Source organism: Nicrophorus vespilloides, unplaced genomic scaffold (assembly GCF_001412225.1).
Source record: "Nicrophorus vespilloides isolate i.1.1-1 unplaced genomic scaffold, Nicve_v1.0, whole genome shotgun sequence".
In the NCBI taxonomy this organism is placed as follows: Eukaryota; Metazoa; Arthropoda; class Insecta; order Coleoptera; family Silphidae; genus Nicrophorus; species Nicrophorus vespilloides.
The window spans coordinates 73,390-89,331 of NW_017099955.1; the positions used below are offsets into that span (position 1 = coordinate 73,390).

General features: G+C 27.1%; 1 protein-coding gene across 1 annotated transcript; it reads left to right on the forward strand.

Moving 5' to 3' along the window:
- Nucleotides 1–3,992: 3,992 nt before the first annotated feature.
- On the forward strand, nt 3,993–8,759 carry LOC108566305. The gene is made up of 2 exons (XM_017926115.1): nt 3,993–4,344; nt 8,455–8,759. Exons 1-2 carry the CDS (start codon nt 3,993–3,995, stop codon nt 8,757–8,759), a joined length of 657 nt encoding a protein of 218 aa, XP_017781604.1.
- The last annotated feature ends 7,183 nt before the right edge of the window (nt 8,760–15,942 follow it).

Here is a 15,942-nt window from a genome sequence, read left to right on the forward strand (position 1 = left end):
AGAAGGCTACTTATTATATAAATAAAAAATGTATAAAAACATTGTTTGATTATTCTGTAAATTTGAAACAAAACGTTTTTGACATTTTTGTTTAATATGAAACTTTACCAACTTATAACAATATATATATACATTATACAAATCTCGTAATAGATTCATTTGAAAGAATAGAGTTTTAGCTTTAATTGGTATTAACTATAACTTAATTAGACTTTGTAGTTATCATATAATTAAATAAAACGTGAAGACGTGTACAAAATTATAAAAAAGTCTCATATTTCAATCATTAATTACAATTACATAACAATTATTGTATCAAAAGATGCGTATAAGAAGGCTACTTATTAAACAAAAAAAGTAAACTTGAAACAAAACGTTTTTGAAATTCTTGTTTAATATGAAACTTTTCAACTTATAACAATATATATAAACATTCAACAAATCTCGTAAAAGATTCATTTGAAAGGATAGAGTTTTTGCTTTAATTGGTATTAATTATAACTTAGTTAGACTTGACAGTTGTCGAGTAATTCAATAAAATTTAAAAGCATACAAAAAACGTTATAAATTAATCATGAAAAGATTCATTTAAAAGGTTGTATTTGTAGCTGAACCACTATCATTTCCAATGAATCATTTCGAGAGCTTACAAGTTTTTCAGATTTAGCTTTCGTTTTCATTATGTATAATCTAATTAGCTTAGTCATTATAGAGTAATTAAATAAGACGTGTACAAACTTATAAAAATATTTCATATTTCGATAATTAACTATCATTGTGTAAAAAATATTATATCAAAAGATGCGTATAAGAAGGCTACTTATTACTACTTATTATATCAAATACGTTTATATCCAAGATTATTCATAAACGTTTCTTAACTTAAAAAGTAATTGTATGTAATAATTTGGTAAAGTTAAACTATCAAAAATGTTTGTATTTAAGATTTTTCAAAAATGTTTCTTAACTTAACCAGTGATAAAATTGTGTGTAATAATGAGAAATAAATAGATGAGATCTTGTTTGTTTGATTCCAAATTAGACATGCGCTCAATTTGGAATCGAATTAAGGACACGTTACATTTCTATTTTCTATTTGATGAATTGAATTCTCCAGCGTGAAATCAGTATCTCGAATGTACTTGATCATTACTTATTGGATCAAAAACTCTCTTTTTCACTTTACTTCTTTCATTTATTATAACAAAAAATAAACATAAGTACAATTGAAACTTAAATGAAATTAAAAAAATAATTGAAAAAGAAAATTAAATTCTTCAGTAGTGAAAATAAAAATTACAAATAACAATAAATTGTCTTCCAATTGCAATTAATGATATTTTCTTATGCTAAATTAATCAAAAAAAAAAACTTTGAATTAACTAATGAAGAATTTTTCGTTTATTTTATTTATAAATTAACACAAAATTAATTAGAAATTAATTTTCAAATACAAAAGTTTCATCAATGAAATTTTCATAATTGATTACATATTAATTTCATTTTCAAATACATTTTTGAACTTTAAATAAATTATTTGCTTTAATTGCAAGACGTGTTGAACAAATTTATAATTTTCCAAATAAAATAAACGAAATTTCTTAAATTTTCTTCTCAATTCATGATATTTTCTTATTAATTACTAAATTACTGTAGAAACTTTGAATTAATGAATGAAGAATGAAAAATTTCGTTAATTTTATTTGGAAAATTACAAATTTATTTGAAAGTAATACAAAATTACAAATTTATTTTCAAATACAAAAGTTTCATCAATGAAATTTTCATAATTGTTTACATATTCATTTCATTTTCAAATACATTTGTAAACTTTTAATAAATTAAAGCAAATGCAAGACGTGTTGAACAAATTTCTAATTTTTCAAATAAAATAAACAAAATTTCATAAATTTTCTTCTCAATTCATGATATTTTTTATTAATGACTAAATTACTGTAGAAACTTTGAATTAATGAATGAAAAATGAGAAATTTTGTATATTTTGTTTGGAAAATTATAAATTTGTTTTAAAGTAAGACAAAATTCATTACAAATTAATTTTCAAGTACAAAAGTTTCATCAATGAAATTTTCATAATTGTTTACATATTAATTTCATTTTCAAATATATTTGTCAACTTTAAATAAATTAAAGCAAATGCAAGACGTGTTGAACAAATTTATAATATAAATGAAATTTTCATACTTGATTACATATTCATTTCATTTTCAAATAAATTTGTGAACTTTAAATAAATTAAAGATATTTTTTTGAACAAATTTAAAACAAAAATTAGAAATAAATTTTGAAATAAAATCAAAATCGTAATAAAAGTTAATTATAAAAACTGATAAATACAAAATTGGAATTTTAATTACAAATTGTTTTATCGGAAACTAAACTGTTGAAGTTGTAATAATTTCAATATTATTAGCATCAAATTACAGACATTTGCTGTCTCACTAAAAAAGTATAAAAATTTCTATTTTTTTAAGTTTTTGAAGAATTAGAAGAAGTTAAATATTACTGTTATTACAAAAATATCAAAGATTTTACTTCAATTTTTGATCTTTAAAGATTGTTCAATTTGAGTGGAAAACAAAAATTTGAGCATATTTTATTTAAATTTACTAAAATATAGTTAAAATAGACAAAGTTTGAATAATTTATGCATTTGCTACAATGTTTTTATAGATTTCTATTAAAAACGTCTTATTTTCATTATGTAATTAAGAAAAATGTTAGAAGATAATTAATACAAACTAAGTAAGTCTATTAAATTACAAAGGATTGAAGCTATGAATAAACGGTTTTCATTATATTTCGGAGCAGAACACGAAGAAGCAACGGCAAAATCGAAAGAAATAAAAATAGATGCAGTGAACTTACAAGAAACTTAAGTTGTTTGTCGGTTTTCAGGTTGGAAAAGGAAGTGTTTTGCATCGCGTCGCAGCTCTAATTAACTTATTATTATTACATCTACCTCCCGACTAATTGCATTAATTATTTAGTTTGCTCTGCGCATCGAATGCAATCCAATTAAGCCCGTTCTGCTTTAAGATACGTGCATGTGCAAAACTCAAGCAATCAACTAAAGTGCATATCTATATATACATTTAATACTAATACCACTAGAACGAAATCGCTTCATCTTCCGACCTTGACTTGACAAAAAGAAAACAAATGTTAAGAACCGGTGCATGCTCCTAAAACTAACTGTACAAAATCTATTCAAATCGCTTCTTTTTTGATGCTTTGTTAAAGATATGATGATTCTGCACAGGTGAAGACTGTTCGATGGTCGGAGATGCACTGAGCAGTTTGGGGGATGTCGAAAACCGTTCACTCAGAAAACGGATGCGGATAATTAGATGTAGGGGCAAAACGAAAGGCAGCTCAATTCGCAGCAGCTTAATAGATTACATTAAAGTCCTCTTTCTTCTGCTGACCGTAACCTGCTCCAGTTTGTGGCTTCTCAAAAAAAAAAATGAACAGAAGAAAGAACCGCCGGACAACGAGGAGGAAGAAAACGATCTTGTTGTTTTTTTTTTGTAGCTTGTTTCATTTGTTCTTGTTGCTATTGCTGCTTGATTTTGAATTACCATCACCAATGTTACCAAGCAATAATCGCACTTCTGGTCTTCTGGTTTAAAGCAATGAGGTCGCCTAAACATATTTGTTATAATTATACTACACGTCTCGCTCTTCTTATCCTTGTGCTCTTCTATCCTAACCAGAAGAGTTTCCTCCTCGTCGGCGCTTCGTTGCACGCATTGCTTCCTCCTTGTTCATCCTTTTATATTTTTTTTTGCTTCTGTTCTTCAACACGTCTTGCATTTCAGAGATGTGCTCCATTAATCTGCTTTAATGGATTCAGCGATAGTTCTGGGTGTTTGTAATATAAAAGCGGACATCAGCGACGAGGAGATGCATTCCAAATCCGTCCATCAAACGGCGAACAATCCACCAATACAGAAGCAAATCTATTCGCAATGTCTGGTATTAAGAGTCTGAGCCTTTTGGTCTTCGTCGTGGCTGCGGTTGTTAACGCCGCTCCAGAGGCTGCAGATATGTCGCACGGTGTGCAGATCATGGGGAAGATCTTGAGGCAGTATTTGGAGGCGCAACCAGAGGATCTGAGGTTAGGGGATGGAGTTCATCTGGTTAGTACGGGAAGCGAGAACGATGCTCGTGCCAATACCGATGACGGTACCGTCTTGGGAGCTGTGGAGAATTACCTGCAGAACCATGAGCTCAGGATCAAGTTGCCTGAGCTGATGCCAGGCGAAGGATTCGGAAGGACTTTCAAGGATGCCATGGAAGGATTCGATAGCTCCGCCACCGGTAAGAATCTCAACATTTTTATACAATTTTCAATATTTTTACAACAAAAAAATACATTTTAGTAAGAAAAAAATCATCAATTTTCAATAAATAATTTTAAATTTCTTAAACATTTTTGCATAAGAAAAAAATACACAAATCATTTAGTATATACATCTTATTTATGTGTTACATTTTTATTAAAAATTAACAAAGAAAAATTAAAAATTTTCATTTTATGACAAAATCTTTCATTCAAATTCTTATATGAAAAAAGAAATAAATGTTTCTGTCATTTATCAAAAAATTTCAATATTTTATTGAATTATGACTTATGAACTTTCATCATTAGAAAATAAAATTTGGTACGTTAATTCGATCATAAAAAACGTTAATCCGACAAAAAAATCAGGAAAATCTACATATTTTTCATAATTAACTCGTTGGTTTAAAATATTATTGAAATTATTGAAAGTTTACACGTTTTTCTTATTTTATGTAAAAATTCTAATTACAAACGTGTTAAAACTTTTTTTAATTATAAACATTTTTATTGTAAATATTTCATAATAATTTTGTTTGCTTTCAAAGATAAAGTTTATAAAAATTATTAGGAAAATGAATTGATAAAAATATTTATTATAATTCAAAAATATTCAAAGAAAATTTCAAAATTTCATTCATAATGATAAAATCTTACGATTTGTGCACTATTTTTGAATCTACTATAAGAGATAAACAAATTTTTATTGAAGAAATACTCAAATATTAACAAAATTTTATTCATTGGTTTTAATTATAAAAAAAACAATTTTCATTACATTTTAACAAATTAAAAAAAAAACAAATTATAATCAATTAAATACTTTACAAAACAATAATTTTGTAAAATTTATTTATTCTTTATTTCAATTTGAGAAAAAAAGTTATTAAATTTTATAAATCATCCGAGAAAGATGTATTATCAAAAAATTTACTTAATGAAGACATAACATTTCCAAATTCATGAGACTCAAAAACAATTAGTCAAAATCGATTTAGTTTATAGAAGAAAAAAAAAATGAAATAATGAAGTTTGTAATAAAAAAAATTGTTACAGTTTATAATTGTTTCAATTATATGTGTATATCTAAAAGAGAGAACAGAATTAAAAGTGAATTAAAGTTTTTAAATCGTTGATTTCGATCATATAATTACGCTCGCTACAACTGAAAATTACAGTTGTAATTTTTTTTCTCAATCATTATACAACGAAGAGTGTAAATTTTATCTTCTCTTTTTATATCGACTTTTGCTTCGAGGCGTTTAATTATCACCACGAAAAAAAAACACCGTTTTTCTACTTTTGTTAATTATTGTAATTACTAATCCGCGCATTTCATTGGTCAGAATTGGCGCGCCCCGTTTGTGGCGGGAGATTCGAGCGCTTTAAATACCGCAGACGTTTCACAAAACACAGCAGAAACTTTATAGAAATCTTACAGAAAACATATGGATTGGTTTATAGTTTAAATTATTTCTTTCAGACAAAAAAATATCATATTTTATTTTTTCAATTTTGTAGAACATTAACAAATTTATATGTAGAAATTATCACAACAAAAAATTCAATTACAAAATGGATTTATTTAAATTTCAATTAAAGAAGAGAAAAATTTCACTTGTGATATTTTGGAAAATACAAATTTTATAAATCTTCTTAAACAAATGTAAAATTCAATTTTTTTTAACGATTCAAAGAGACAAAAAAACATCTAAATTTTGTTTAAAAAGTGTGAAAATTGTAAAGAAAAAAATAATTGGAAAATTTGCCGTAATTAATTAATTGATTATTAAGAAACTAGATGGCAGCAGTTGCATAAAATTATATAAAAAAAATTAAAAAAAAAACAAATTCTAAACTAAACCAATTAATTAATAAAAAACAAAAAAACATTTATTTTTAGTAATTAATTTAAAAACACCGTGTAGGAAGTGTGATGACATTGAGATTGGGTTTATTTTTAGAACTAGAATCAAAAAAATCGGGTCTTCGAACGGTAAATTATGTTTCATATATTTATTTCCTTCATGCACACACGATTCTCTCTATTAATTTTTAATTAAAACTGACACGAAAAAGTGGAGTTGATGAAGGAAAAAAGAACACAAATAGCTTTCGGCTGCTGCCAAATAAGAGAGATGATGACCTGCGGTCATCTCCCCCAGTAAATGAAGAAAAAAAAACGTAAAGAAAGAAAGAGAGAAGATAAAAGTGTAAGGAAAAAAGATGAAAGATGTAGAAGGAACAGCTTTCTAAAAGTTGCAGTGGATTAAAAGGCGATCATTAATAATTGAAACGCTTCTCTTTCTTCTCCTATCTGGGATCGTTTATCAGGTGGAGTGCATGTAACAACGCGTGTATCTCTTCTTTTTTTCTTGTCTTTCATCTTCTTGTACTTCTTTTCCACGTGGATCCGATCAAGAGGATTCGGATCTGTTAGAAAGTTTTTCTTTTACCCCACATTTGGTGGAAGCCTTGATCTTGATTCCTACAGTGGATTCTTTGGTATTAATGTAATAATGAGGATAAAAATTAAGTAGAAACCATTACCGCTCGATTTCACGTCGCTACAAACCTGTTGCTCTGCTTCTCCACTCTAACAGCAGGTGGAGCATACATAATTTTTTAACTTCTTCAATAATCCAAGAACAATATTTCATATTTTTACCAACAATTTGTTAATTTTTAAAGCATCAAAATAATTTATACAAAATCTATAGTTTTATCAATAACTAATTAAAACAATCGCTAAATTCAATATCTCTAAAATAAACTATTTTTTTTGTATGATTTACAAATGTTCTAAAATTACGTGAATTTAAGTATGAAAATTAAAATTTTGTTTAATAATTCGTACAAGAATTTACATAGATTCTAAAAGACAAAATATGTAAACACTTTGAACTTCTGAAACTATTACGTGAAATTAAGCATTAAATTACAGAAAATCTAATATTAACTCAGAATTACTCATTTTACTCTTGATTTAACTCTAATCTAAAAATAAGTCACAAATTACTACTTTCAATACAAAAATAGAAAAAAATATTATTCAAAACTCAATAAGACAACAATAAAGTGAAATTTCCAAAAAAAATCTATAATTTTCTATATTTTTTTTTAAAAAATTTACAAAAATTGTAATAAAATAAATTATTTTTTCTTAAACTTCTTTTATTAACATAAATTGTTACTGACTATTTTTTTTTGTATTGTTTTTAAAGATTTTTAAGTCTAAATATTTCTTTTATCTATACTATATGCAAATTACTTCATAGTTAAGAAAATCATAACGTTTTGTTTATGTATTTATTTACTTAACAAAATTTGTATCCATATTTTCATACACTTTTAGTTTATACTTTAACTTGTGATTAGATGATTTTGTTGTGTAATTATTAAAGATGAGATTAATGCATTTCTATTTACCAATAACATTTTGTGATTCGTAATTTTATCTAATGATTTTTTAATAATTATTGAAAACTATATGAATTAATTCTAATTCTTATTAATGAAGATAATATTATCAAATTGTTACTTACCAATCAGATCTTATGATTTGAAAAATTTTGTCTAATTATTCAATATAAGATTAATTAAATGTTATCTTGTGATTGGTAATGTTATCTAATGATTTTTTTATAATTATCGAAAATATAATTACTAAATAAGATTAGCTAAATGTTACTTACCAATAAGATTCTGTGATTAAGAAGATGTTGTTGTGTAATTAATGAAGATGAGATTAACTAATTGTTATTTACCAATTAGATCTTGTGATTCTCAATTGAATTGAATCTAATGATTTTTTTTTATAATTATCAAATATCCGATTAACTAAGTAGTCACTAATGAATATCAGATTAACTAATTGTTACTTAGCAATGATATTCTGTGAGAAGATGTTGTCTAATTATTGAAGATGAGATTAACTAAATATTACTTAGAAATAAGATCTAGTTATTACAGCTGGTGTGATTAATAAGATATTATCTAATTATTGAAGATGAAACTTACCAATCAATACAAAAATCTTGTGATAAATAATGATGATGAATGATTAAAATGTTGTCTTCTCGTTTCAGGAACTGCCAGAGGAAAGGGCGGTAAAGGAGGTATGGGTGGAATCATGATCATGGGTTTGATGATGGGAAAGATGATGGCCGCTTTGGGTCTCGGCGGTGTCGGTCTCTTAGCCATGAAAGCATTGATGGTCTCCGCTTTAGCTCTGATGCTCTCCATGGTCATCGGCCTCAAGAAATTGGTTTCCTCCGAGCACGACGACGGCGGACACACCGTGATCCACGCCTCCCACGGACACGACCATCACAGGAGGAAGCGCGAAGCCACAGACATGGCCTACCAAGGATGGGCCGACCAACAAAGCTAAACAACAACACCAAAAAACCCATTATTTTTTTGGAGCAAATTAATCTATAATATTTATTTATTTATTTAAATTAATTGAAACCAATGCAGTCCGCAGTTACAAGGACCGTCTTTACCAACAATAGTTATCATCATTCTATCAATCTTCATCTGTCTTCCAATACTTATTCTCTTCTCTTTCACACGAAACACTATTTTCTTCTTCTATTAATTATTAGTTTAGATATGTTATTTATTTTTTTCTTCCCAAGCTCTAATCTTTGTAAATGTAAATACAAGAAAAAGAAATGCAATTAAAAAGGAGAAATAAAGAATAATTTATAACGCCGAGATCCGTGTGTGTTTGTTTATTTGTTTGTTTACGTGCTCATTTTTCTTTCTTCAATTTAAAATTGTGATTGCGTTGACCCAGTGATGCTCGAAGAGCATCGATTTTCTCTTCCTTATGTATGTTATACCTCTCCACCTCTACGATTCATTTAGTTTATTTTTTTTAATGAATTTTCCATCCTCCGCTTCCTCTTCTTCTGTCTCTGATCCTTCTCTCGTCTTTCTCCGGCGCGGAATAGTTAAAAATGAGAAAGCTGGTATCAAGTTCGTTACCTAGAAATACACTGACCCAGTTTCCGAGAGACTGGTTTCACGAGGAAGTCGCGCCGTCGTTGACCATGGCCTTTGAGGAAGAGGAGGAGCAGAAGAGTGGATGTAGAGGAATGCGCTCGAGGCGGATGAAAGCCGTTCGAGGAGAAGAAATGGTAATTGTAGTGGTGGTGGTGGTGGAAAGAAGTAGAAGAAAGTGTTAAACAGAACCAGGTCAGAGCGTAAACAAAAACAGGAACCGATTCATTCTAAATTCGATTGCGAGGGAAGATTGGATCGATGCGAGATTGAAAGATCGTAATTAAGAGATGATGATGATAATGATGGTTATAGTAACATTGGGTCATTGGTTTTTTTTTTGTAGCAATTTGTGAGGCACCTGCTGCTCTCTGGTTGTTCGGTGGACGGACGGAGCGTTTCTGCCGGTCGTTGGAGACTCATTGCTGGCTTTATAAGGATATGAAGAAGACCCGGAGACCCAGATTCGTGAATTGTCGCGGTCGACGGAGAGATGGAGTTGCTGGATGAATCAAGGACGAAGAAATTGGAGGAGAAACGAAGAGATTGAAAGAAAGAGACGTTGAGATTGAAACAGAGTGATGTTGAGATCCTGGGAACTAGTTTTCCTCCGGTTCGATGAGAGCATTGGGAAAAGGAAGCAGGGCGACATGTGCTTAAGTGTTCCGATCCTTAATTTCCGCAACTAGGCTTTGGAAATTTACCATATGTCATGATGGTTGGTGTTTGTGCGCGCCAGAAGACGCGAGAGGAGAGCCATTCATTAATGAAAGACGTGCAGCCGCCGCCGCAGCCGCAGCCGCCGCCTTTCGACACGATTCCCAAATGGTTCGTTAATAATCGACTAATTGCTTTGCAGTTAATTGACCTCAGTCTTCATCATATTTCAATATAATCATTATTTCTAGATATATTACAGCAATATACATCTCATGGAATAATACAATAATTCCTTTGTTTTCAAGACATTTTAGATTATCAAATTTATATTGTTTCAGTTGCTGACACATCCAATAACTACATTCCATAAGATACAATATACTTATCACCAATTCAAGTAGCATCATCTGCAGGTGTTGCTTAACTTTTATAAGATATCATATAGGAAGTAACTGATTGATAGACTGATTGGATAGAATATATCCAAATCACTAATCAGAGAACTAATCTTTTACAGATGTTGCTTAACTTTTATAAAATGTCCAATAGGATGAAACTGATATCAACTGATGTACTCGAAGCTAGAATATAAAGAAACCACCAATCACAGTATTGATTTCAACATCTGTTGCTTAACTTTGTAAAATAAATTGAAATGTTATCATTTCAAGTAGCATCCTTTACAAGTGTTGCTTAACTTTTATAAGATGTCATATAAGAGTAAGCTGATTGATACCAACTGCTTTACTTGAAGATATAATATATCCAAATCACCAATCAGAGTATTAATTTCAATATATGTTGACAAATTCACCACTTCAAATGGAATCTTTGACAGGTGTTGCTTAACTTTTATAGGATGTCCAATAGGATGAAACTGATATCAACCATTGTATTCGAAGCTAGAATATAACGAAACCATCAATCACAGTATTGATTTTAACATGTGTTGCTTAACTTTGTAAAATAAATTGAAATGTTACCATTTTAAGTAGCATACTTTACAGGTGTTGCTTAACTTTTATAAGATGTCAAATAAGAGGAAGCTGATTGATACCAACTGATGTACTCGAAGATAGAATATATCCAAATTACCAATCAGAGTATTAATTTCAACATATGTTGACAAATTCACCACTTCAAGTGGAATCTTTTACAGGTGTTGCTTAACTTTTATAAGATGTCCAATAGGATGAAACTGATTGATATTAACTGATGTACTCGAAGCTAGAATATAACAAAATCACCAATCACAGTATTGATTTCAACATGTGTTGCTTAATTTTGTAAAATAAATTGAAATGTTACCATTTTAAGTAGCACATTTAACATGTGTTGCTTAACTTTTATAAGATGTCAAATAAGAGGAAGCTGATTGATACCAACTGCTGTACTTGAAGATAGAATATATCCAAATTACCAATCAGAGTATTAATTTCAACATATGTTGACAAATTCACCACTTCAAGTGGAATCTTTTACAGATGTTGCTTAACTTTTATAAGATGTCCAATAGCATGAAACTTATTGATATCAACTGATGTACTCGAAACTAGAATATAACGAAACCACCAATCACAGTATTGATTTCAACATGTGTTGCTTAACTTTGTAAAATAAATTGAAATATTACCATTTCAAGTAGCATCCTTTACAGGTGTTGATTAACTTTTATAAGATGTCAAATAGGAGGAAACTGATTGATACCAACTGCAGTACTTGAAGATAGAATATATCCAAATCACCAATCAGAGTATTCATTTCAACATATGTTGACAAATTCACCACTTCAAATAGAATCTTTTACAGGTTTTGCTTAACTTTTATAAGATATCCAATATGATGAAACTGATTGAAATCATCTTATGTACTCGAAACTAGAATATAAGGAAACCATCAATAATAGTATTGATTTCAACATGTATTGCTTAACTTTGTAAAATAAATTGAAATGTTACCATTTCAAGTAGCATCCTTTACAAGTGTTGCTTAACTTTTATAAGATGTCAAATATAAAGTACCTGAAGACCTGTCACTAATTTAAATACTATCACTGCCAACTACCATTCTTTGAGATATCACCAATTCGAGTAATTATACTTAACTTTTCTTTATTAATTGAACTTTTACTAAACATAAAGTATCTGATTTATACCAACTTCTTTACTTTATGATAGAATCAATACTAAATTAAATTGTCACCAATTAATGGAAGCATCTTACACCGATATTGCTTAACTTTTCTAAGATGTTAAACCTAAAGTACCTGAAAAACTGTCACCAATTCAAGTACTATCCACTGTAAATAATGCTGTACTTTCAACAACTATATACCGGCTATTCTTTGAGATTTCACTAATTCAAGTAATTATGCTTAACTTTTCTTTATTAATTGAACTTCTACTTAATTAAGATTATATTATAAATATAAATGTGTTAATGAATATTCAATAATAAATTAATTAACATTTGTTAATTGACTATTGTGAATATTCATTGTGAAGTAATAATTTATGAATGAAATTTCGTTAACTTTTTTTATGCATTTACATAGTTTTTCGTACAAATCATTCTTTCTTTCTATATCGTAAAAACGTATTAAGTTTTCATAAATCTCTCGAATATGAATGCTTAAGTAGTAATTTATGAATGTAGGTTTGGAATGTTCAGTATTTCTAACTGTGAATTGGGTTTCATACACATCGTCATACAATTTACATCCTTATTTATGGATTTAAACGGATTTACATTTATATATACTTTTACATATTACATTTTTTAATTAACATCGAGTAATTAACAAAAACATTGTTTGAAAAAAAAAGAAATAGAAAATGTTCAATATCTCAGTTATTTATTAACTCTAAGTAACAGTTATTATATAAAAAGATGCGCAATTAAAGTCTGTTTGTTATGTTAATCAAGATATGTATTAACAGTTTTATCATTAATCTGTAAAATAAAAAATAATAAAATTAGTGAAAATTTAACAAAAATTGAAAAATCGTTATATCTTTGTTATTAATTTACGTTACTTAATAATTATTGTATCAGAAGATGCACAATTGATGATACTTTCTTATGTAATCATCATTTATTTAAAAAACTTCTATAATTAATCTGTAAAATAATAATGATTTAAAATTTAATGATAAAAAAATAATTTAAAAAAATCGAAAGAAAAAATAAAAAATATGAAAAATAAAATTGATTTTTTTTTAAATTTTTATTAATACTTAATATTACTTACAATTAATATAAATCATAAAAAATATAAAGCAACAAAATTACGTAATTATATAAAAAAAAACTATAATAAATTTGTTTTTAATTTTATTGTGAAAATAAACATGATGTATTAATTATAAATAAATGTAATTTTTTGATATAAACTAATTTAATTATTGATAATGTAAAAATACTTGATTTGAATAAAAAGTAGTGAGATTTATTCCGTGAAGCACGCAACCAACAATACTTTGAGGTTTGGTTGGTACACTTTCAAATTGATGCAAATTTCTGTTCCAAATTTACTTCAATTTCGGTAAATTACGACTAAAATTATGAATAAATTACTCTTAATTAGTAATAAATAAATTAAGATCAATTATTTTGTTATAATTAAATTAATTACTTGTTGATTATTGTGAAAATATGATTAAAATCTGAAAATTAATATGATTTGCTGACTCTTTTTTTGATGATTAAAAAAAATTTAATGAATTGAGGTGTGCACCTTCGTTTGAATGTGATAAACGGCGAGAAGAAAGTTCTTTTCGCCTACGATAACAGTAAAATTCGGTGAGTGACGCAACGCGCGGCTCGGATTTGTCATAAAGACAAAATCGCCGATTGAATCGTTGACCCAATAAAGACACAAAAAAAAATACGCTAGAAAGAACTCAGTTTACGTACGAACAAGTAAAGAAAACCCAGCAGAATTTGCAATGTAAATTTCTCTCGCTAATTACGATGATCGTAACAATGGACTTTATTTTTTTTCTTTTTCTTTAAAGAATTGCAACTGTTGTTCTTTCTTGCAACAGAAGAATCTTCACGTTAATAGAGAGAAAGAGGAGTAATCTCATTATTTAATTAATTTTAATCCATTTACGTGCCCGACTCCGATGTTTTCTCTGCATCCGAAAAGACGTGGAACGAACTTGAACTCTGGCCTCTGTTTGTGAAGGAAGAAGCACGACCATCTCGAATCCCACGCCTTCTCTTCTCCTGGATTGCAGCTCCTTCCTCATCCACAAGTTTCTTTCAATCCTTCGTAATTCCTCAACATCATCTGGAATCCCAATCATATTTTAGTAACGGAAATGCAAAAATTTCGGCCGCACCTTTTCTTTCCCAGCTTTGAATCAAGAATCCTGTACAATCTAACTGTTAAAGTTCCACGCATTTTTACTTATAAACGTTCAGTTTAATTTTTATATTTGTTATATAACTGTTGTTTTATCTGTTTATTTATATTTTTTAGAATTTACAAAATTTATTAGTTCTTTTGACAACTTTTAACGTATATTTTTTATTTGATCTATAAATAATTATTCATTATTTTTTTACAAAATGAATGTAAATGAATTCTTTAGAAAAAAAATATAATTTACTATGAACATTTTACTTTTATTACAATCTATTCATATTTTTGATTTATTTACAATTTTTTGTACATTCATTATTTCTATACAAATTTTTCTATTTATATCTTTATAAAAAAAATTCAAAATTACAAAAATTTGTCCTTTTCTTGAATTTTGTTTATATTTTTTAAATTATTTATTATTACTATTTATTCCATAAAAAAATTACAAGAAAATTTCGTCCTGTTATTTAATATACATATTTGTTTATATTTCTTCACAATTTTTAATATTTTTTTATTAATTATTTCTATACAAATTCGATCATTTACTTTCGCTTATTTCTTTTAAAATTGTTTTTTTTATTCGTAATTTTTATTTTTTTTACAGTTTTTTGTACATTAATTATTTCTTCATCTATTTATATCAAAGAACTATTTTTTATTTCTTTATAAAAAATAGTTACAAATTACAACAAATTTTCGTCCTTTTATTGAATTTTATTATGAGTTTTTTATTTCTAATTTTTTGTGCATACTTATTCATTATTTCTTCATTAATTGGTCTATTTACATCAAAGGACTTTCCTCTATTTCTTTAACTATTCTTTATTTACAACAAAATTTCGTCGTTTTATTCAATTTCATTAAAAGTTTTGATTCATTTAGATTATTATTATTATTTTTGTATTTCTTTATTTGTGTTTTATATACAAATTGAACCATTTATATCAAAAGTCTGTCTTTTGTTTCTTTATAAATAAATTATAATTTACAAAAAATCGTTTTTTTTTTTTAATTTTATTCATATTTTCTTATTTATTTACAAGAATTTGTTAAAATTTACTCATTATTTACTCAAAAAGTTACAATTTACAAAAAAAAATTCGTACTTTTATTGAATTTTTTTAAAAGTTTTGATTCTTGTAGATTATTTTCTTTATTAATTATTTATTCATCTTTTTATTGAAGTTTATTCATATTTTTGTATTTATATTTTTAAATTATTTACATTTTCTCTGCATTTCTTTATTCATTATTTATTTAAAAATTGAACAATTTCCATCAAAGAACTATTGTTTATATAAAATTACAATTTAACAAACATAAAATCGTCCATTCATAAAATTTTATTCATACATTTCAATTCATTCATATTTCATTTACAATTTGTTCCATTTTCAGGAAAACGCAACTAAAACATTCTTCATACACTATTAATAACACAATTCATAGAATTTATTACACCTTTCAACCAATTCCATTCATATATGTTTTGTAAAAATTTATTTTATTTTGTTGAATTAATTCAATTATT

Bases quoted from the DNA above. Each gene is read 5' to 3' on its own strand.
- LOC108566305 (XM_017926115.1), top strand. From the start codon at position 3,993: ATGTCTGGTATTAAGAGTCTGAGCCTTTTGGTCTTCGTCGTGGCTGCG. The intron at 4,345-8,454 runs GTAAGAATCTCA...TTCTCGTTTCAG, and splicing joins ATTCGATAGCTCCGCCACCG to GAACTGCCAGAGGAAAGGGC.